This window comes from Protopterus annectens, chromosome 4.part0 (genome assembly GCF_019279795.1).
Source record: "Protopterus annectens isolate FY-2018-M chromosome 4.part0, PAN1.0, whole genome shotgun sequence".
In the NCBI taxonomy this organism is placed as follows: Eukaryota; Metazoa; Chordata; order Ceratodontiformes; family Protopteridae; genus Protopterus; species Protopterus annectens.
The window spans coordinates 578,942,295-578,958,826 of record NC_056733.1 but is presented as its reverse complement, the minus strand read 5'-3'; the positions used below and the strand labels follow the sequence as shown (position 1 = coordinate 578,958,826).

Sequence of the window (16,532 nt, the reverse complement as noted above, 5' to 3'; positions counted from 1 at the left end):
CAAGATGAGTATATCATCCAAAAATCTATTGTAAAGCAGAATGTTTTGCTTGTATTTGGATAAAAAAATATAAGAATTCTCCCAAGCAAGTAAAACCAAGTTGGAGAATGCAGGCGCACACCTTGCACCCATTGCCACACCAGTTTTTTGCTGATATATTTCCCCTTCAAATCTCAAAAAATTGTTTTTAATACCAGTTCCATAAGTTTAACTAACACGTTTAATTTAGATTTGTCAACACCTCTACTGGCAAGTAGACTCTCATGAAACATATTCAAACCTTCATCACTGTAAACAAATTAACATCATCCATTGTTAAAAATGCATAATTGGTTTAATTTTTTTAATCTTTCCAAGCAATGCCAGGAATCTTTTAAAATGTGTACAGCTTCCTCAACTGCCACTTTAGACCATGTGTCCACATAGGATGCTAAAGGTTCCGTTTTGGAACCACCTGCGGCAACAATTGGCCTAAAGGGTGGATTGTAAATATCCTTGTGGACTTTAGGTATACCAAAGATGACAGGAAGGGTTGGATGTTTAACTGTTAAATAGTTAAATTCAATCTCGTCTATCATCCCTTGGAATAGTGCAATCTTGTAAGTACAAATCAGTCTTCTGGTAGGCCCTGTTCATCTCATTTCTAGATGCCCTATAGTAAGTCACTTCCTCATTCAATATGTTGTTCATCTTGAAACTGTAGTCCATAGTGGTCATAATTACCATTCCACCACCCATGTCAGGTTTCATAAACCTGTATCCTTGTTGTTAACCATTTCCCTTAAAACCACCCTTTCATCATGTGTAAGATTGTCAATGTGTTGTCTACTATGGTTCAAAATACTTCTAAAGTCACTTTCAACACTTCTTTCAAGGGACAGTACCTCAGGGTGTGGTGGAGGGATAAAAGTACTTCTTCTCTTCAATGTCATTGTATTGTTAGCCACCTGCTTATTATGGCCCATAGAAGAGAAGTACATTTTTAAATTTAACTGTCTCATATACAGTTTGAGATTAATGAGCACATTAGCAATATCTAGTTGAAAATTCGGTATAATTGTAAATAGTAAAACCTTGCTTTTTCACCACTTTGCAAATCATTTGTTCATCCATAGTATTAATGATATTAAACCCCATATCCCCAGATGAAGCAGAACTTGCTTCCATTGTTTGAACACCTTCCTCAAACATATCCAATTGACTTACAGCATCACAGTTAGTAGTAGTAAATCCAAAAACAACCTCAGGGCACAGCACATAAGATAGATTTAATGATAACCCCTCCTGTTCCTCCTCCCACCTCTTCCATTCCTGTTGTGGTAAAAGTTCTGTTGCATGTACCTGCCTCCACTGTTCCCTCTGTTCAGAAGTCTTTCCGACCTCCTCAATTCCATCGGTTGGTCCAAAAAACAGTCATGACTATCAAACACATCACCATAACTAGTATCAACTACATTGTCACTTGGACCAACATTAATGCCAGTGTTATTATCCATATGTAAAACACCAGACTGTTTTTGTTTAGACCCCATCGGGTAAGCACAATTTTCCTTATAATCGTTGGCATCTCTCAGTAACTTCTTTTGTTTTACACCGACATTTTAATGGACAATTTCAGGCCAATAAAGCCAAACTCCACTAGCTTTGGATATGCATATTTTGACCTTGTTATGACCTCGTCAGCACAGCACAAGCAGAGTGTTTGACTAAGCATAAGAAACACAGGGCTGTTATACCCAGCTGATGTCCATTATCATTAGGGTCACTGCAAAAATATCCTAAACAACAAACTAAAACAATGAGTGAGAAGATCACTGAAAAAATAAATCAGTAAAAACAAAGTCCATTAAAATGACGAAACAAGTCATGGACATTCAGAATCGCCAATTAGCTGAAACACCTGATGTTCATAAGGGTCATTTGCATATATCCCATGTGCCTCTGATACAAGAGGTTTGGGAGGTCACTCATTGGAAGTTCTAGCTTTGCTGGAGTTTTCATTTTGTTTTTACTGATTGTTTTTTCAGTGCTTCTCACTTATTGTTTTATTTTATAGAAGCATGGAAAAGTTTACAATGAGAAGAGTGGCAATCTGTTCATAAATAGTGCAATATTTAATTTTTGGTAATGGAAATACAGTTAAACAGTCAGAACAACCTGGTGTACCTGTTAAATTATCTCATCTCCACAGGGATATACTTACTACAGGTGACTAAATGCATTCGGTTTGGTGTACAGCCCTAGATCCCAGATATGTTTTCAATAGAATATTTAGAACAATAGTGTATGCAGTGGTACATTCATTTTAATTAACATGTCATTATATATTCCACTTAGGATAACAACAAATCATTTAAACATAGCAATCCAAAAATTTCAACAGTATTTTGAATAATAGCCAGTTTAGTCACTTATGCATTCTCTCAACTGTAATTGAGTTAATAAACATAAATAAAACATATAAACTGACTGTTAATTTAACTAATGATTTTCCATTAAAACATAATTTCATATTCTACAATGCAGCTCATCTCATGCAGACACCTCATAGTTCACAAAATATCTTACATGTATTTTACTGATAATAGTTCCAAATTCTGTCCATAACTTAGTGGGCTACTGACCTGAAGGTCTTTATGGTCTAGGTATGTGCACCCAGTATAATGCTAGAGAAACCCAATATAAAGGATCTTGCCTAAACTCGCAATCTTAGTTAGCAATGACTGCCCATATCTACGAGGGTGAAATCCCTGGCAGGAATTTACGGTTTCACATCTGGTCATCCAGGCTACGCTTACACAGGGTCATAGAGGGGCATTGTTTGATGTGAACTGGTAGCCTATTCCAGAGGAGTGGCAACCTCTGAGAGACGTATCTGTATTTCCAGCAGGTCCTATTTATGTTGCAGGCCAAGTTACGGTCCCTGGAGTGGGTGACACTTCTCCAAATTGACTTGCAGATGTGCAGCATTTCCAATAGGTTTGGATCTGAGATTGTTCTGTATGCCAGGCACTAGTCTCCCCTAAGTAGTCTGTACACTACTCAGCACAGTGACAGTGTCTTCAGTCTGTCAATGTATGATGTGCTGGAGAGCCTGAATTTTCTTGATTAGAAATCTCTGAGGTCTCTCAAGTTGCTATAGGTGCCTGGTAAGGTGCATACCAAAGGCAGCACTGTGCTCAATTATTGGCCTGATGAGGGCAGAGGACAGGGGTGTTATGACCTCTTTCACTCTTAAGGCAATGCCTTTGCTAATGAGGTGTTTGATGTAGAATGCCTTTCTTACCACAGTGGAAGCATGGTGGTCAACGTTTAGGCTACAGTCAACTTGCCTGCCCAAGTCTCTTACTACGGAGTTGTTACTTAGGGTATTATTATTTATATAATAGTCTGCAGGGATATCGTTTTTACCGAAGTGGATGATCACCCATTTTCTTGCACTGTTTGAGTCCATGGCTTTGGCACCAATCACCGGTTTGTGTAAGTCCCTCTTGAAGTATATTGACATCATTTGAGGACACAGGCCATTTCAGCAGAGACTTTTTATTCAAGAGTCTCTCTACTGAATAGTACTAAGTTCCCTTTTATAAACAATCTGGTTATATTCATAAATTTAAAAAGGAAGCCTAACTGCCTTTTCCTATTTTTGGTCAATGTCTTTCTGTCATTTGCCTAACAGACAGTAAAGGAGAAGTAATGGATCCTCTAACACACACACTTGCGAATTTAAATAAATTGCAGGTAATCTGACCACAGGCCTTGAGCAAGCAATTGGAATTTTCCAAACTGCAGGAAATAATTCACAATCATAAAAAATGCATTGCCAATCAGCTTTAGTCAAAACAGTAGAGCTCCACAGTATTATCCTTACTAATTACTGTTCCAATTTTTCTTGGAGCATAAAAGGCACAATGCAAACATTGCAAGTAAATGTTTTCCAAAATGAAGGAGATGATGTCGTTTTACTTGCAGATCTCAGTATTAACATTATATGAGCTTCACAGAAATTTCCACAAGTAGTCAATTTCAACAGGATTCTGGCATCAGTTTAGTATACAGTGGTACACTCTTAGTTACGTGCTGGGACGAAGCATTCACTGCTGCATATTTCTTTTCTGTTTATTAGGGAATTCAAGAAGTAATCAAAGCTAGGACTTAAAGCCAGAGAAAATTCAAAGTACTCAATGTGCTTCAGTTAAAGAACACTTACTGTACTGCTGAAGGTAAAGAATTTTGTAAATGTTTATGCTTTACAGTAGTTACAAACAGCACCAATGGGGTTATGAAGCAGTTCACACTTTAGTGTAGAACATTCTACAGGAAGTTACTTGTATGGTGTACTTCCTGCTAGAATATTTAGAAGTCAGTGGTATTATTGTATTCTCACCTATACAAAATACCTTATTCCCACTGCTGTAGAATAAAATGTCTGTAACGTTAACTAAAACACTGACTATATACTGCACATTATACTAGTCATGTACTAGAAGACTTCTGTGACATCAAACATCTTATACATCTAGCTGAAATGTACATCTCCTTAGACAATGAATAAGTTCATCCGTATTTTTACAATATGCACAAATATTTAATGGACCCGTTCTCAGCTAATATGCATTATGGTTGCCACTCTACATGCAAGTATTAAGGTATGAAAAATTGTTTAGTTGTTGTGTTAACTGCACAGCAAGATGCATGGTAAGGCACGACGAGGCAGGCCTTGTATTCTTCCACACCTAGGACAGCAATTATCACACAAGCAGCCAACACCCTCAACAGCATTAATCCATGTTGTATATTAATATTTTAATAAAATATATTGCAATCAAGTCATCATTAAGTAAATGGAGGTCTATGTTGTTGTCTTTTAGCTTTTCCCGGTTAGGGGTCGCCACATCTGAACTCCGGTCCGCTAATGATTGGCAGTAGAACTACTTTTCTAAAACTTGCATTATATTTAAAATAAACTAATTTATAGACCTCCATTTTAAGTAAATGGAGGTCTATAAATTAATTTTAAATATAATGCAAGTTTTAGAAAAGTAGTTCCATGAATACAGATTTTTTCTAATGTGCCAAGGGATACGACGACCACCAGCCAAGTGACAGTGAAGGGTTGTTGTGCACATTGTGCTTGTGGAACGTCTGTTTTGGTTGAATAAACACCCTTCACTGTCACTTGGCTGGTGGTCTTCGTATCCCTTGGCACCTTTTGCAGTTTTTCAGTATTTCTTGTGCCTTGGTGGAATTTTTTAAGATTTTTTCAAATGTAATAGTTTGTAATACTGCTTTTTTCAAATAATTATATTATTCATTTGAAACACTAAGCTTCAGTTGCAGTATGATGTTCATCATTTATGAAATTCCACAATTCTCTAGAAAACGGGACTCTAAAAAACAAATGTTTCAAGGTTCTTAGCTGTTTGGAGAATACACAAGGCAGTAGGTTCAAAAAGCTGCTTTAGATTTCTTCCTATATAAATGAAAACATTTCTTAAAAGAGAAGCAAACAGACTGGTCAAGAAGCTCCGTTTAAAGAGCCACAAAAAGTCTCAATGAACAACAGATACCAGCAGACTGTGGAAACAGAACATACACACTGCTAAATTGTGGTCTACTGTGTGCCTGGCAGTTAGCACAGAGGACTAAAGCTCAAACTTGTTAATGAGCTGCTTCCTGTTCCAAGGGTACTTACCTACCTACTGTGTGACCTTGTGCAAGTCATTTAACCAGACAGTGCTTTGCAGCAATTGGGAATTTGGGCTAGACTCCTGAATGATCTGCTGGATCGCATGCCTAACTAGGTATAAGCAGTGTGAACTTGACACTTACATCACTAAGCTTAGTTTGTTAGTTTTACTAAGTACAGCTTATTTTGACAGAAAGCAGAAAGTAGCTGAAGAAATAATATGTAAGCAATCTGATAGGGGGAGTATTGCAGCCCTGAAGAGATGCTGGGAAAGCACGTTTTTCCTCCATCCCCACAGCAGCAAGGCAGATGGCAAGTCTCATCTACGTCAAATTGGCCCACTCGTTCTGAGGTTATTGGAGCTGGGGATTCCAAGGCAAGCGAGAGCCCTAAGACCTAAGTTGTTCCTGCCTGGGAACCCTCATAAGCTCATCCAAGTGTGGCAAAACTCAAGTGGTAAGGAGCAGGCCAGCTTTGCTGGCCCAGTGGAGTAGCCTACCCTGTCCCACAGTGGAGCACCCTCCCACCAGCAGCTTTTCCAAGCTCTGCTACTGCTACCTCCATATGTGGAATTCACCTCAACTTACAGTACAACTTTCACACAGCAGCACAGGCCTAATAAATTTAACCTTCCTGGGGGTAGACACCTTGTGATTCTGCTAGGTGTCATCCATGTGGCAAGCCACAGCCTCCTCCCTGCCAGGATGGGTAAGCTGTCAGCCTCTCACTCCCATCCTCCCCTGCTTGGTTTTACAGCACTGGAGTCATAGGTCACCTGCTACATATGGTTTTGTCTCTCTACTCAATGGAGCAGCTAGTAGGAATCATGATATCTTCCGAATCTATTGTCCATGTACAAAGATTTAAAAGTTAGTAGTGTTCCCACACCCTTGTTCACCATAATCTAAGATTATACATGTTGGATTGCACACTGTAAGCACTTTTTTGGTAAGCAGCATCAGTTAATGCATGGTGCAGATGTGTTGTACTACTGTAATTCTACAATGAAATTCAGATGGCTCTATAACAAGACTGTGGATCAAAACTGCACTATCTCTGTCGTTACCCAGACTTTTTTTTTCTGTGTCAGGCAGGCAGATAGATGTACCATCTTTTTCACAACTGCTGTGCTTGTAGAGTAGTTTGGCTTAAGAACAGTCATTTAGAGAGTCATTCCAGTTAGGAGATAAAATAGAATGTTTCTTTTTATATTCTGCTTTCTGTCGCAGTCATACTGAAATATAATATTTTAAAACTCTCCCCATTAAGCAAGCTCTCATACTGTTTGTACAAATGTTGGCTGAATTTCTATAAACAAGGTATGCCTCTGTGCACTTTTGGTCAATATGTACTTCAAATGTGGCTACCTTGTCAGTTTTTAAATGGTACAGCATACAGATTTTAATGTGGGCAATTTACATGGATTATTGAATTAATATATTTGTTATGGACTTTTTATTATTTAAAATTTTTAAATAAGCAGTGGTGGTACAGCAGTTAGCATTGTCGCCTCACAGCAAGAGGTTCTCATGTTCGATTCTTGGCTGGAGCACCTTCTGTGTGGAGTCTGCATGTCCTCCCTGTGGTCATGTGACATTTAAAGACATGCAGGTAGGTGCATGCATGAATGGGTGTGCCTTCTTTGAAGGTTGGACGTCGGGCTGGCAACTTGGCACTGTAAAAATCCACTGCCAATCATTAACAGACCAGAGTTCTGCTGTGACGACCCCTAACCTGTAAAAGCCGAAAGACATTAGTTAGTTTTTGTTATTTAAAATCTTGGGTTTAAGGACTCCATATCCAATCAGATTGCTTCTCCTTCAACATTTTTTTTATAAATATTAATGATCATGTTTTGTGTAATTAAGGAAACATTAATGGATAAAGAGTTCAGGCGCCGAGACATTTCCCTGTGGTACATTTGGTTGGGGACACATGGCTGAAGTGATATTCAGCTGCAGAGAAATATGGCTGTTGTGGATTCTCTGTGGGAAAGAGAAGCACACAGTGCTGTGCCCCATCTTTAAGTGCATGGGGGCAAAAGAGGTAATGAGTGTTGTCCTCAGTCTACAATACATGCTTATGTAACTATATGTAGAAGTGTGCTATGGCATGGGGGAAATCCTGCATGCTACTGTAGTCACATTTATGTTCCAGTATGTATTTTACATAATGTTCCCTAGACACTTTAAAGGGGGTAGTTGTCTACACACACCAATTTATAAAGGCACAGCACACTGTGCACTGCAGTTTTATTGCAATTGACATGATCACTGGCCAGGTTGCTGCTGCTGATGCCTGCCATTCAGTTTGCTGTCTTATGTTGCCTTGGGGGGGTCATGAATGTTATTTTCCTCCTGTGCATTTGATTATTGAAGTTGTGGGCATGGCATCACATTCTTCTCTTTGCGCACAGGGAATTGCAACAGTCATATTTCTCTACAGCTGAATGTCACTTCAGCCATATTGCCCCAGCCAAATGTGCCACAGGAAAATGTCTTGCCAAGGAGCCTGAACCCAAAATAACAATACTCAGGTGCATGAGAAAGAATAACCATGAGCAGTTAACATACAGTTAGACTTATTCTCCTGTCTTTGATTTTGTTTCACATATAAAATACACTCTTACCTGTTTAGGTACTTGGCAACAACTGGATCTGCTTCACCAGCCTGGACTATGGGAGTAACACTAAAAAGAAATGAGAGGTACAAAAATATGTTAGATATGAAAACTAGTGCAACAGAGGATCCTATTGTGTTGGATAGTCCCATTCTACCTAAAACTGGAATACAAACATAATCACAGATTATAAACAGCAGCGGTAATCAGTTCAGATAATTATCAACAATGTCTAATAATAATAATGTGGCTGAGAGAATACCAACTACAGTACATGAACAAGAAATAATTATATGCTTTAAAGGGCAATTCTGATAAAACAACAGTCAAATTCAAGCTGCTCCATGCTTGGCTGTTATGTCAGCCAGCTATTAACTATGGGTCGGAGGCAACAATGCTGAAATTGCAATTTGTGTATGGAATTCACCCTATCAGAATATCCTTGAATCTTTATTTATATATATATATATATATATATATATATATATATATATATATATATATATATATATATATATATATATACACACACACACATATATTTTTAAACATCTATTAACACCACACATTACACAGTAATGAGTAAACATTTCAATTATAAAAGAGAAAACAAATCATTACAAGCTTTTCCTTTGTACACATTACACAAATTAAGACTTTTGTCTTAATTATTGAATTTAACATTAGATTGCCAATTCCGGCCTTCCCTGAAATGCCACTCCTAGACATTATTGTGCATGTTCCCACAGATTTCTCTGTAGTTTGCTCCTTCCTTTTCTAATTGGTTTTGTTTTTGGCTTCCATTTTCTACTATTTTTTTTAGGCAACCAACAGCATGAAACCAGTAAGGCCTTACTGTGTCTAGGCAATTCAGTTTTTATCCCCAGCTCAAAAGAATAATTTCCTTACGTTAAAATAATTTATCTCCCAAAATTTCTGACAAGGGAGTCTGTAAGGAATTTCTAAAATACAATATCTAATTGCATTCCCAAAGAGTGTGTTTGTTTATTTTATTTCCCAGGGTGGTCTGACTGAACATTCAGGCCCATTTTCAGCAGAGGCTCGTGAAGAAAACCTCCATTAGATTTACAAAAATTACAAAGAATTTACAGAGGAAAAAGAATCAGTTTCTTAACAGTAGAAATGGGGTTTTAGAGTCATCCGGTTGATAATACAGTCAAGGCAGAGGTGAATACAATTTGATTTCTTCTTACAGGATAAGGTTGGTGTTCCCAAGTACCCCTATCTTTCTCATCATACTTTCAGCAATTACTATCTGTGGAAAAATTCCCTGATGTCTAGCTGGGTTATAAAAATAAATCCAAATCCAGCCCAACAAAAAAAGAGAAGCAATAAAGCTCTGATAGGACGATGAACAAAAGTTTATTGCACAGACACCATAAATGCTTACAAAAATACGTTTTTGTTTAGCATACACTTCATCAGATGCAGGCTTGAGTTAAACTACTTCGATATATACTAATTCTCTTACATATCAACCAATGAAAAGTGAACCAATTAAATAAATGAATACACCTAAGCTAAGAAACACATGTATACATAACATATAGAGACCAAAACTAGTTATAAATTATTCATTTTGCTGAATAAAAACATAAGACATCCAACAGATAACAACACATTGATTTAAAACCTGTTTAAAATGCATTTTGCAACTTTATATAAATATAAAAAGTATTAAATTAGTTTAAAAATATCATTTGAATATTTGTCTAAGGATTTGGCACCATCTTGTGGATTGTTTTGAAATTGCAACACATTTGAGTATACATAAATAAATACCAAGGTGTGTGAATATGAACACAACCTCCAGACATATGAAATAAATAGTTTAAAACCATTTTTAAAAAAAACATATACATAATAAATTACATCAAGGACCACAATATGTGTTGTCTCCACCATGCCACAACAAGTTCTACTTATAATTTGGCTGCTGTAAGTTTCAAAAGAGAGCTTATGGAAACATGGTCATTCAATCCAGACATTTTATTAGCTTCCAGGGTAATTTGCCACCATAGCTCCTTATATTCAATAGTTTCTTCTCATAGCCCCCCTCTCGAAGATTTTTGTCCACCTTCTCCAAGGTAAAAAAATAAGCAATGGGCACTATCACAATCCAGGCTCTGCTTGTATAAGGCATTAATGGGAGGCATACCAATACCCTCCCATTGTTTCTTTTGTGTATTAACTTTCCGTTCTAAATTCCCAGTCTTATCTAACCTCTTTGGATTGATTCTTATTGTTATCATGCATTGCCAAAGTGAATGTTAGGGATTTATGGCAGGCCAAGTTTGCAGATGATTGTAAACTTGGTGCCATTATAAACAATTGCGGAAGACACAAAGATCCTTAAAGAGGGCCTTTCCCAAACAAATAAGCTGGCAGTCAAAACCATGGCCTAAAACTACACGCCAAAAAATAGTGACAAAATCTAGTCATTGCAATGAGTGTGACACATCACAGTGTTGGCACTAAAAAGGACACCAGCAGCAAAATGGATTGTTTTATTATAGACCTGTACATGTTTGGCAGCCGTAGTAACATGTTGGCTTAGAACTGTACCTGCTTGGCAGCTGTAGTAAAATGCTGACTTATGAAGATATGGACAGCATAATGTTAAAACTTACCATGTATACAAATGACCTGATACTGCTCAGTGAAACCAGAATCAGCTCTGATTGCAGATGTACTTTAATAAAGTTTTGCATTGATTAATTATATTACAGCAAACGAGCTGTTACTTCTAACAAGACCAAATCCGTGATATTCAGTATTCTTAAAACATTTTAATACTGGTATTACTCTTATGATAAAAGACCTGCTAAATAGACGCGGTTATGGTAACCCAGTATAAATACAAGGGGTGGTGGTGTTTGGCTTGCTCTCATTCTCCAATTTAAGTTCTGTACTTCTCAGAGGTATACAGGCAAGCACAGGAGGACTATGGCTGACCAAGTTCGCAGACGACTGCAAACTGGGGTCCATAATTGACTCTCCAGCTGATACAGACATCCCCCAGAAGGTTCTCACTGAGACGGATACCTGGTGTCAAAATCATGGCCTCAAGCTAAATGCCAAAAAGTGCATAGTCATCCCCTTTGGAAAAAAACAAAGTACCAGCGAACTACCACATATGTGGTAGTCCCCAAAATACAGAAAATGTAATAAGGGATCTGGGACCCAAGTAGATAGTAATCTCTCCTTTGATAATCATATTGCCAAGGTGGTTAGAAAATCCTTCTATGTGGCCCACCTAATCAAAAAAGGGCTCGCATCTAGAACAAAAGAGGTTATTGTGCCACTCTGCTCATCAGACCCATCATAGAGTATGATGTACCATTTGGGAAGACACCTGCAACAGCTGGAAAGACCACATAAGTACCTCATCAAGAGGATTACTGGCCTCAAACAGATGCCCTATGCAGCCCAACTGAAGAAACTCCAGCTGTACTCGGTTGCATACCCCTTACTCAGAGGTGATCTCTGCCTGACATACAAGGCCATGTCCAACCCAGAATTGATGGACATGCTCCACCTACAAAAAAAAAAAAAACAAATCCCCAAGAGACACACGCTCTAGGGATCTAAACCTCACCACAACGATAACTAGGATGTGCTGGAGGGATAGATTCCTGTCCCAGTGACTCCCCATGCTTTGGAACAGGATTCCAATCTACATTAGGCAGAGCCCCCTCACTAACACTCTTCAAGACAAACCTTGACGAGTGGATGGGAAACAGAAAATTTATCCCAGGGATCACTGCAGTGGCTCTGCTGGGACAGAGGCAGAGGGAACTAATGGCTCTGCTGGACCGAGGCACAGGGAACTAATCTAATGGGACAGCGAAATCCAACACATTCTGGCTAGGCTTATAGATGCCCTCGGGCAGATAGCCTAGTACTTACCTATGTAGAAACTGTCAGTAGTATGGGGACAGTCGTCTTGAAATGGGGAGTAGTAAAGTGGTTGAAGAATACAGTAGATGCATTCAAGGTTTAGCATTTAAGGCTAATGAAATAATGATACCTAATCGCTTAAGGAAAGAAATACTGACAATACATGAATCACACATTGAAATTGGGAAGTGCAGATAAAGAGCTTATAACACGTTATATTGGCCACTAATGTCAGCCCAAATACAGCAAGAGGTTTGAGACTGTACAGTGTGCATATACAAGATATGATAAATCCTTACTCAGTTTCAGGAAATCCCCAAAATGGTTCACTTTTGAGATTATCAGTACTTGACTGTGGTTAGAGCACTCAAAAGCAGTGTTTTCTAGCTGGAGAATTCTTTATGTGGTAGTATCAGGCAATAGTCCACAGTATGCAAGTATGAGATTCAAGAGATTTTCATAGCAATAGGAATTTTAATATGTGACCTCTAGTCCTAACAACTCACAATCAACTAGTCAAGTCAAGAGGACAGTCTAGACTGTGAATAACCTGCATTGAAAAAGCTTGGACCATTAACGGTACCTGTTACAAAGGAGTATACTTGGCTGTGGTGAACACAAAGATACTACTTTGAAAGATGCACATTTTTCCCAGTACAACTGTAGATCAGAGTGTGTATGTAACTTTAAGAAGCTTTCCAGTGAGTTAGCACGTGTATATAAACACTGAGCACGTGCAAGCAAGACTGCCATTTTGCAGTGCGTTGCAGAGGTGTAAGCACGTATCTATGTGTAGTAGTCAGTCAATTTGTTTATATTTTATCTTGCTGCTATCAATCCTGATGTTTTTGTATGTAATAAAGTATTTAAAGAGCACACAAGCCTCTTCGTCTTAACTAACTATACAAGATGATCGACATGGTGTCAGAATGGGATCCAAAGTCAAGACCATGAGGCACTCAGTTGAAGTTGGAGGAATATATCCCTACTGCTCAAACGACTTGAAAAACAGGTCAGAAATTAATTTCAGGTACTAAAACTCGCTTAAATGATTTATTACTCAACGAATATAAAACAAAGCACTCAGAACGAATATCTAGTTAAACAAAATGTCCGAAACTGCAACATATTGATAAAAGTATTCAAAATAGTTAAAAAAGTGTTTGAAATAATATCTGAATCACATAAAATGTATAAAACAAGGAAAACGACCATATTTTCACTATGTGCTACTTTTTCATATTAACTAAAGCTATTCAAAATATCCAGTGTACAAAGTGTTCGCAAATTTGTGCAGTATTACAGTGCAGTTATTTCGCAATATACAGCCATTTCAAGGAATATTTCACAAAGTACAGCATTTTGAAGAGTTTATTGTACATTTGAATGTTACAAGTACCTGGTGTGTGTGTGAATGTTCGTACATAATTACAAGGGCCATATTTTGCATTGTGCTTAAGCATAATTTGTTGGCATGGCAGAAGAATTTTGCAGACCTGCTCTACTTGTATTTGATAATATTGCAGAGTGTTTGAACAAGAGTATGATATTTTCATTCAGGCTGCATTTTCTGACAAAGATGCACGTACAAAGGCATTTATTCTGCTTAATTTAGCTGGTTCAGAAGCCATTGAAAGAGGGTGTTTATTTGTGTTCGCACCTGCTGTGTATGCAAGGGAGGGGGGGAAACTGCCATACAGTGGTACCGGCTGAAACAAGAGTGCTTAAAACGTAAACTTAGAAAAATGTGTAACCCTCAAATGAATATTACAATAGAAAGACACATTTTCCACAAGAGATCAAAAGCCTGGTAAAACTTTTGCAGCATATATAACTGACTTGAGAAATACGGCTAAAATGTGCAGATTTGGTGATTTAAGGGATGAGCTGATCAAAGACAGGCTTCTGTGTGGTATTAAAGATGATGCAGTGAGAAAGATTTTGCTTTGAGACAGTGATTTAACTTTGAATAAGGCCACAGACATTTGTCAAATATATGAGCTCACAGAAAAGCATACAAACATGCTTCCAAATGAGAAATGCATGCTTCTAGCACCTTCCAAAGCTAATGCTGATAGTATGCACCACATGGTTAAAAGATACAGGCCTAAGGGTGTGGTTGCTTCAGTGAAACCCAGAATCTTTCTAACAAATTCCAAGGCGTGCTCTGTGAACAGAACATGCTCAGTGAAGCACGAGTGAGTCACCAAACTCAAAGAATGTACCTTCAACTAACCTCATAGTCAACTGTCTTAACTGTGGTGGAAATCATGAGTCTAAAAGAGAAAAGTGCTTAGCTTTTGGTCAGCCGTGCCACAAATGTAAAAAGTAGAATAACTTTTAAAGGTTTTGTAAATCAAAAGAGGTCCATTCTTTTATTAAATGCAAACATTATAAGAAACAAGTTGATCAGCTAGAAAGCTGTAGCCCCACTTTATATGTTGATGTTGTGTCAGCGCTTGTGAAACGGTCAATGCAGCAGACTTGTGGGCAAAGAATGAACTGTAAATTCAAGCTATAAGAAGTTACCTATGTTGGTCATTTGTTTACCATTTCAGGCTTACGACCGAATCCTTCCAAGCAAACAGCAATTCTTGAGATGCCAGATCCAGACAATGTCCAAGCCCTACAATGTTTTCTTGGTATGGTTAACTGTCTAGATAAGTCCATTTCAGATTTGAGCCAACTTTCAGCACCATTAAGAGAGCTGACATGCAAAGATCCTGGTTAGAACAACACTAAAGAGCATTTGATGTCCTGAAACAGAGAATTGTCAGTCTACCTACTTTAAGATACCATGATGTTCACAAACCAGTAACTCTTTCTTGTGATTCTTTTAAGTTTGGTTTTGGTGCAGTCATTCTTCAAGAGAGTAGACCAGTAGCCTATGAACTGAGAACTCTAACTCAAACTGAGATGTAGTATGCTCAGACAGACAAAGATCTCTTGGCAATGGTGTTTGCATGTTCGAAATTCCATGATTATATTTATGGCCGACCTATTCAAACTGAGACTGACCACTAACTTCTAGTCACTATTTTGAGAAATCTTATGCACACAGTTCCTGCTAGATTACAATGCATGTTGCTCAAATTGCAAAAGTACAATTTCAGTCTTGTTTACACAAAAGGCAAACTTCTTTATCTTGCTGATACTTGATCCAGATCGCCCAGAAAAAAAACTGAACAGCATGAAAATGAAAAACATGATTTTGAAGTCATGGAAGTGAGAAATTTTTTTTCCACATGTCTTGATGAGCTTAGAACTCATACAGCTTGAGATCCAATTCTCCAGAAGCTCAATCACGTTATCAGTTGAGGATGGCCATCAAAGCGATTTTGTTTACTTCAAGAAGTGCAACCATATTTTCCCTACAGAGATGAGATTTTGTCTGAAAGGTCCAAAACTGATTGTTTCAAAATCCTTGCAACAAGAGTATAGTAACATCTTGCATTGTGGCCACCCTGGAACTGATTCTACCAAAAGAATGGAGAGATGACAAGTATTTTGGACTTCTGTGTCAAGAAATATTGACAGCACTTTCATCTCGTTCTGTTTGTAATAGTACTAAACTGCATCAACATAAGGAACCACTTCAGCTAAACCAGATTCCTGAACTACCTTGGTTGACAGTAGCTACAGATGTTTTCAAGTGGAATCTTCAGCATTACTTCATGTTAGTAGACTCTTATTCAAATTGGTTCGAGACTGACCTACTTCCTAATCTCATGCTCGATACTGTCATTACTAAGCTGATGAGACATTTTTCTGTTCATGGTAGTCCGCACAGTTATTTCTGACAACAGTGCACAGTTTACAAGCCAGCAGTTCAAGAGATTTGCTGAAGAGTGGGACTTTATTCATGTTACAGGTAGTCCTGAGTACCCACAGTCAAATGGTTTGGCAGAATGTGCAGTTTAAAGTGCAAAACAGCTGTTAGAGAAGTCAAAATGAGACAATACCTATTTTTTCTGAATCTCAGAAACATTCCTCGCGATAATCATCGTGGTTCGCCTGTCCAGAGACTTGTGTCAAGACAAACCAAAACCACACTACCAATCAGTAGCAATTTATTGGGTCCATGTGCTAAGAACAACTAAGCAGTGAAAGCTCATCTCCTGAAAACGCATTTGTCCCAGAAGTCCTATTATGATAAGACCAGCAAACTGCTCAATCCATTACAAGAAGGGGAGATAGTGAAGATGCAGTCAGCAAAAGGTTTTGATCGGATTGGAGTTGTGAAAAGTCCAGAGCAGAAACTGTATATCATGGAATCGCAAGAAATAGAATTTAGACAGAATC

The 16,532-nt window shown here is 38.0% G+C and overlaps 1 protein-coding gene across 1 annotated transcript in view; it reads right to left on the bottom strand.

Annotated features, from left to right (window-relative positions):
• MMAB (metabolism of cobalamin associated B) overlaps positions 1 to 16,532 on the bottom strand; it is a 379,881-nt gene that overhangs the window by 71,020 nt on the left and 292,329 nt on the right. Inside the window, exon 8 of the mRNA XM_044068508.1 lies at positions 8,319 to 8,378. Coding sequence (XP_043924443.1) covers positions 8,319 to 8,378 — 60 coding nt within the window. The remainder of the gene's footprint in view (positions 1 to 8,318; positions 8,379 to 16,532) is intronic.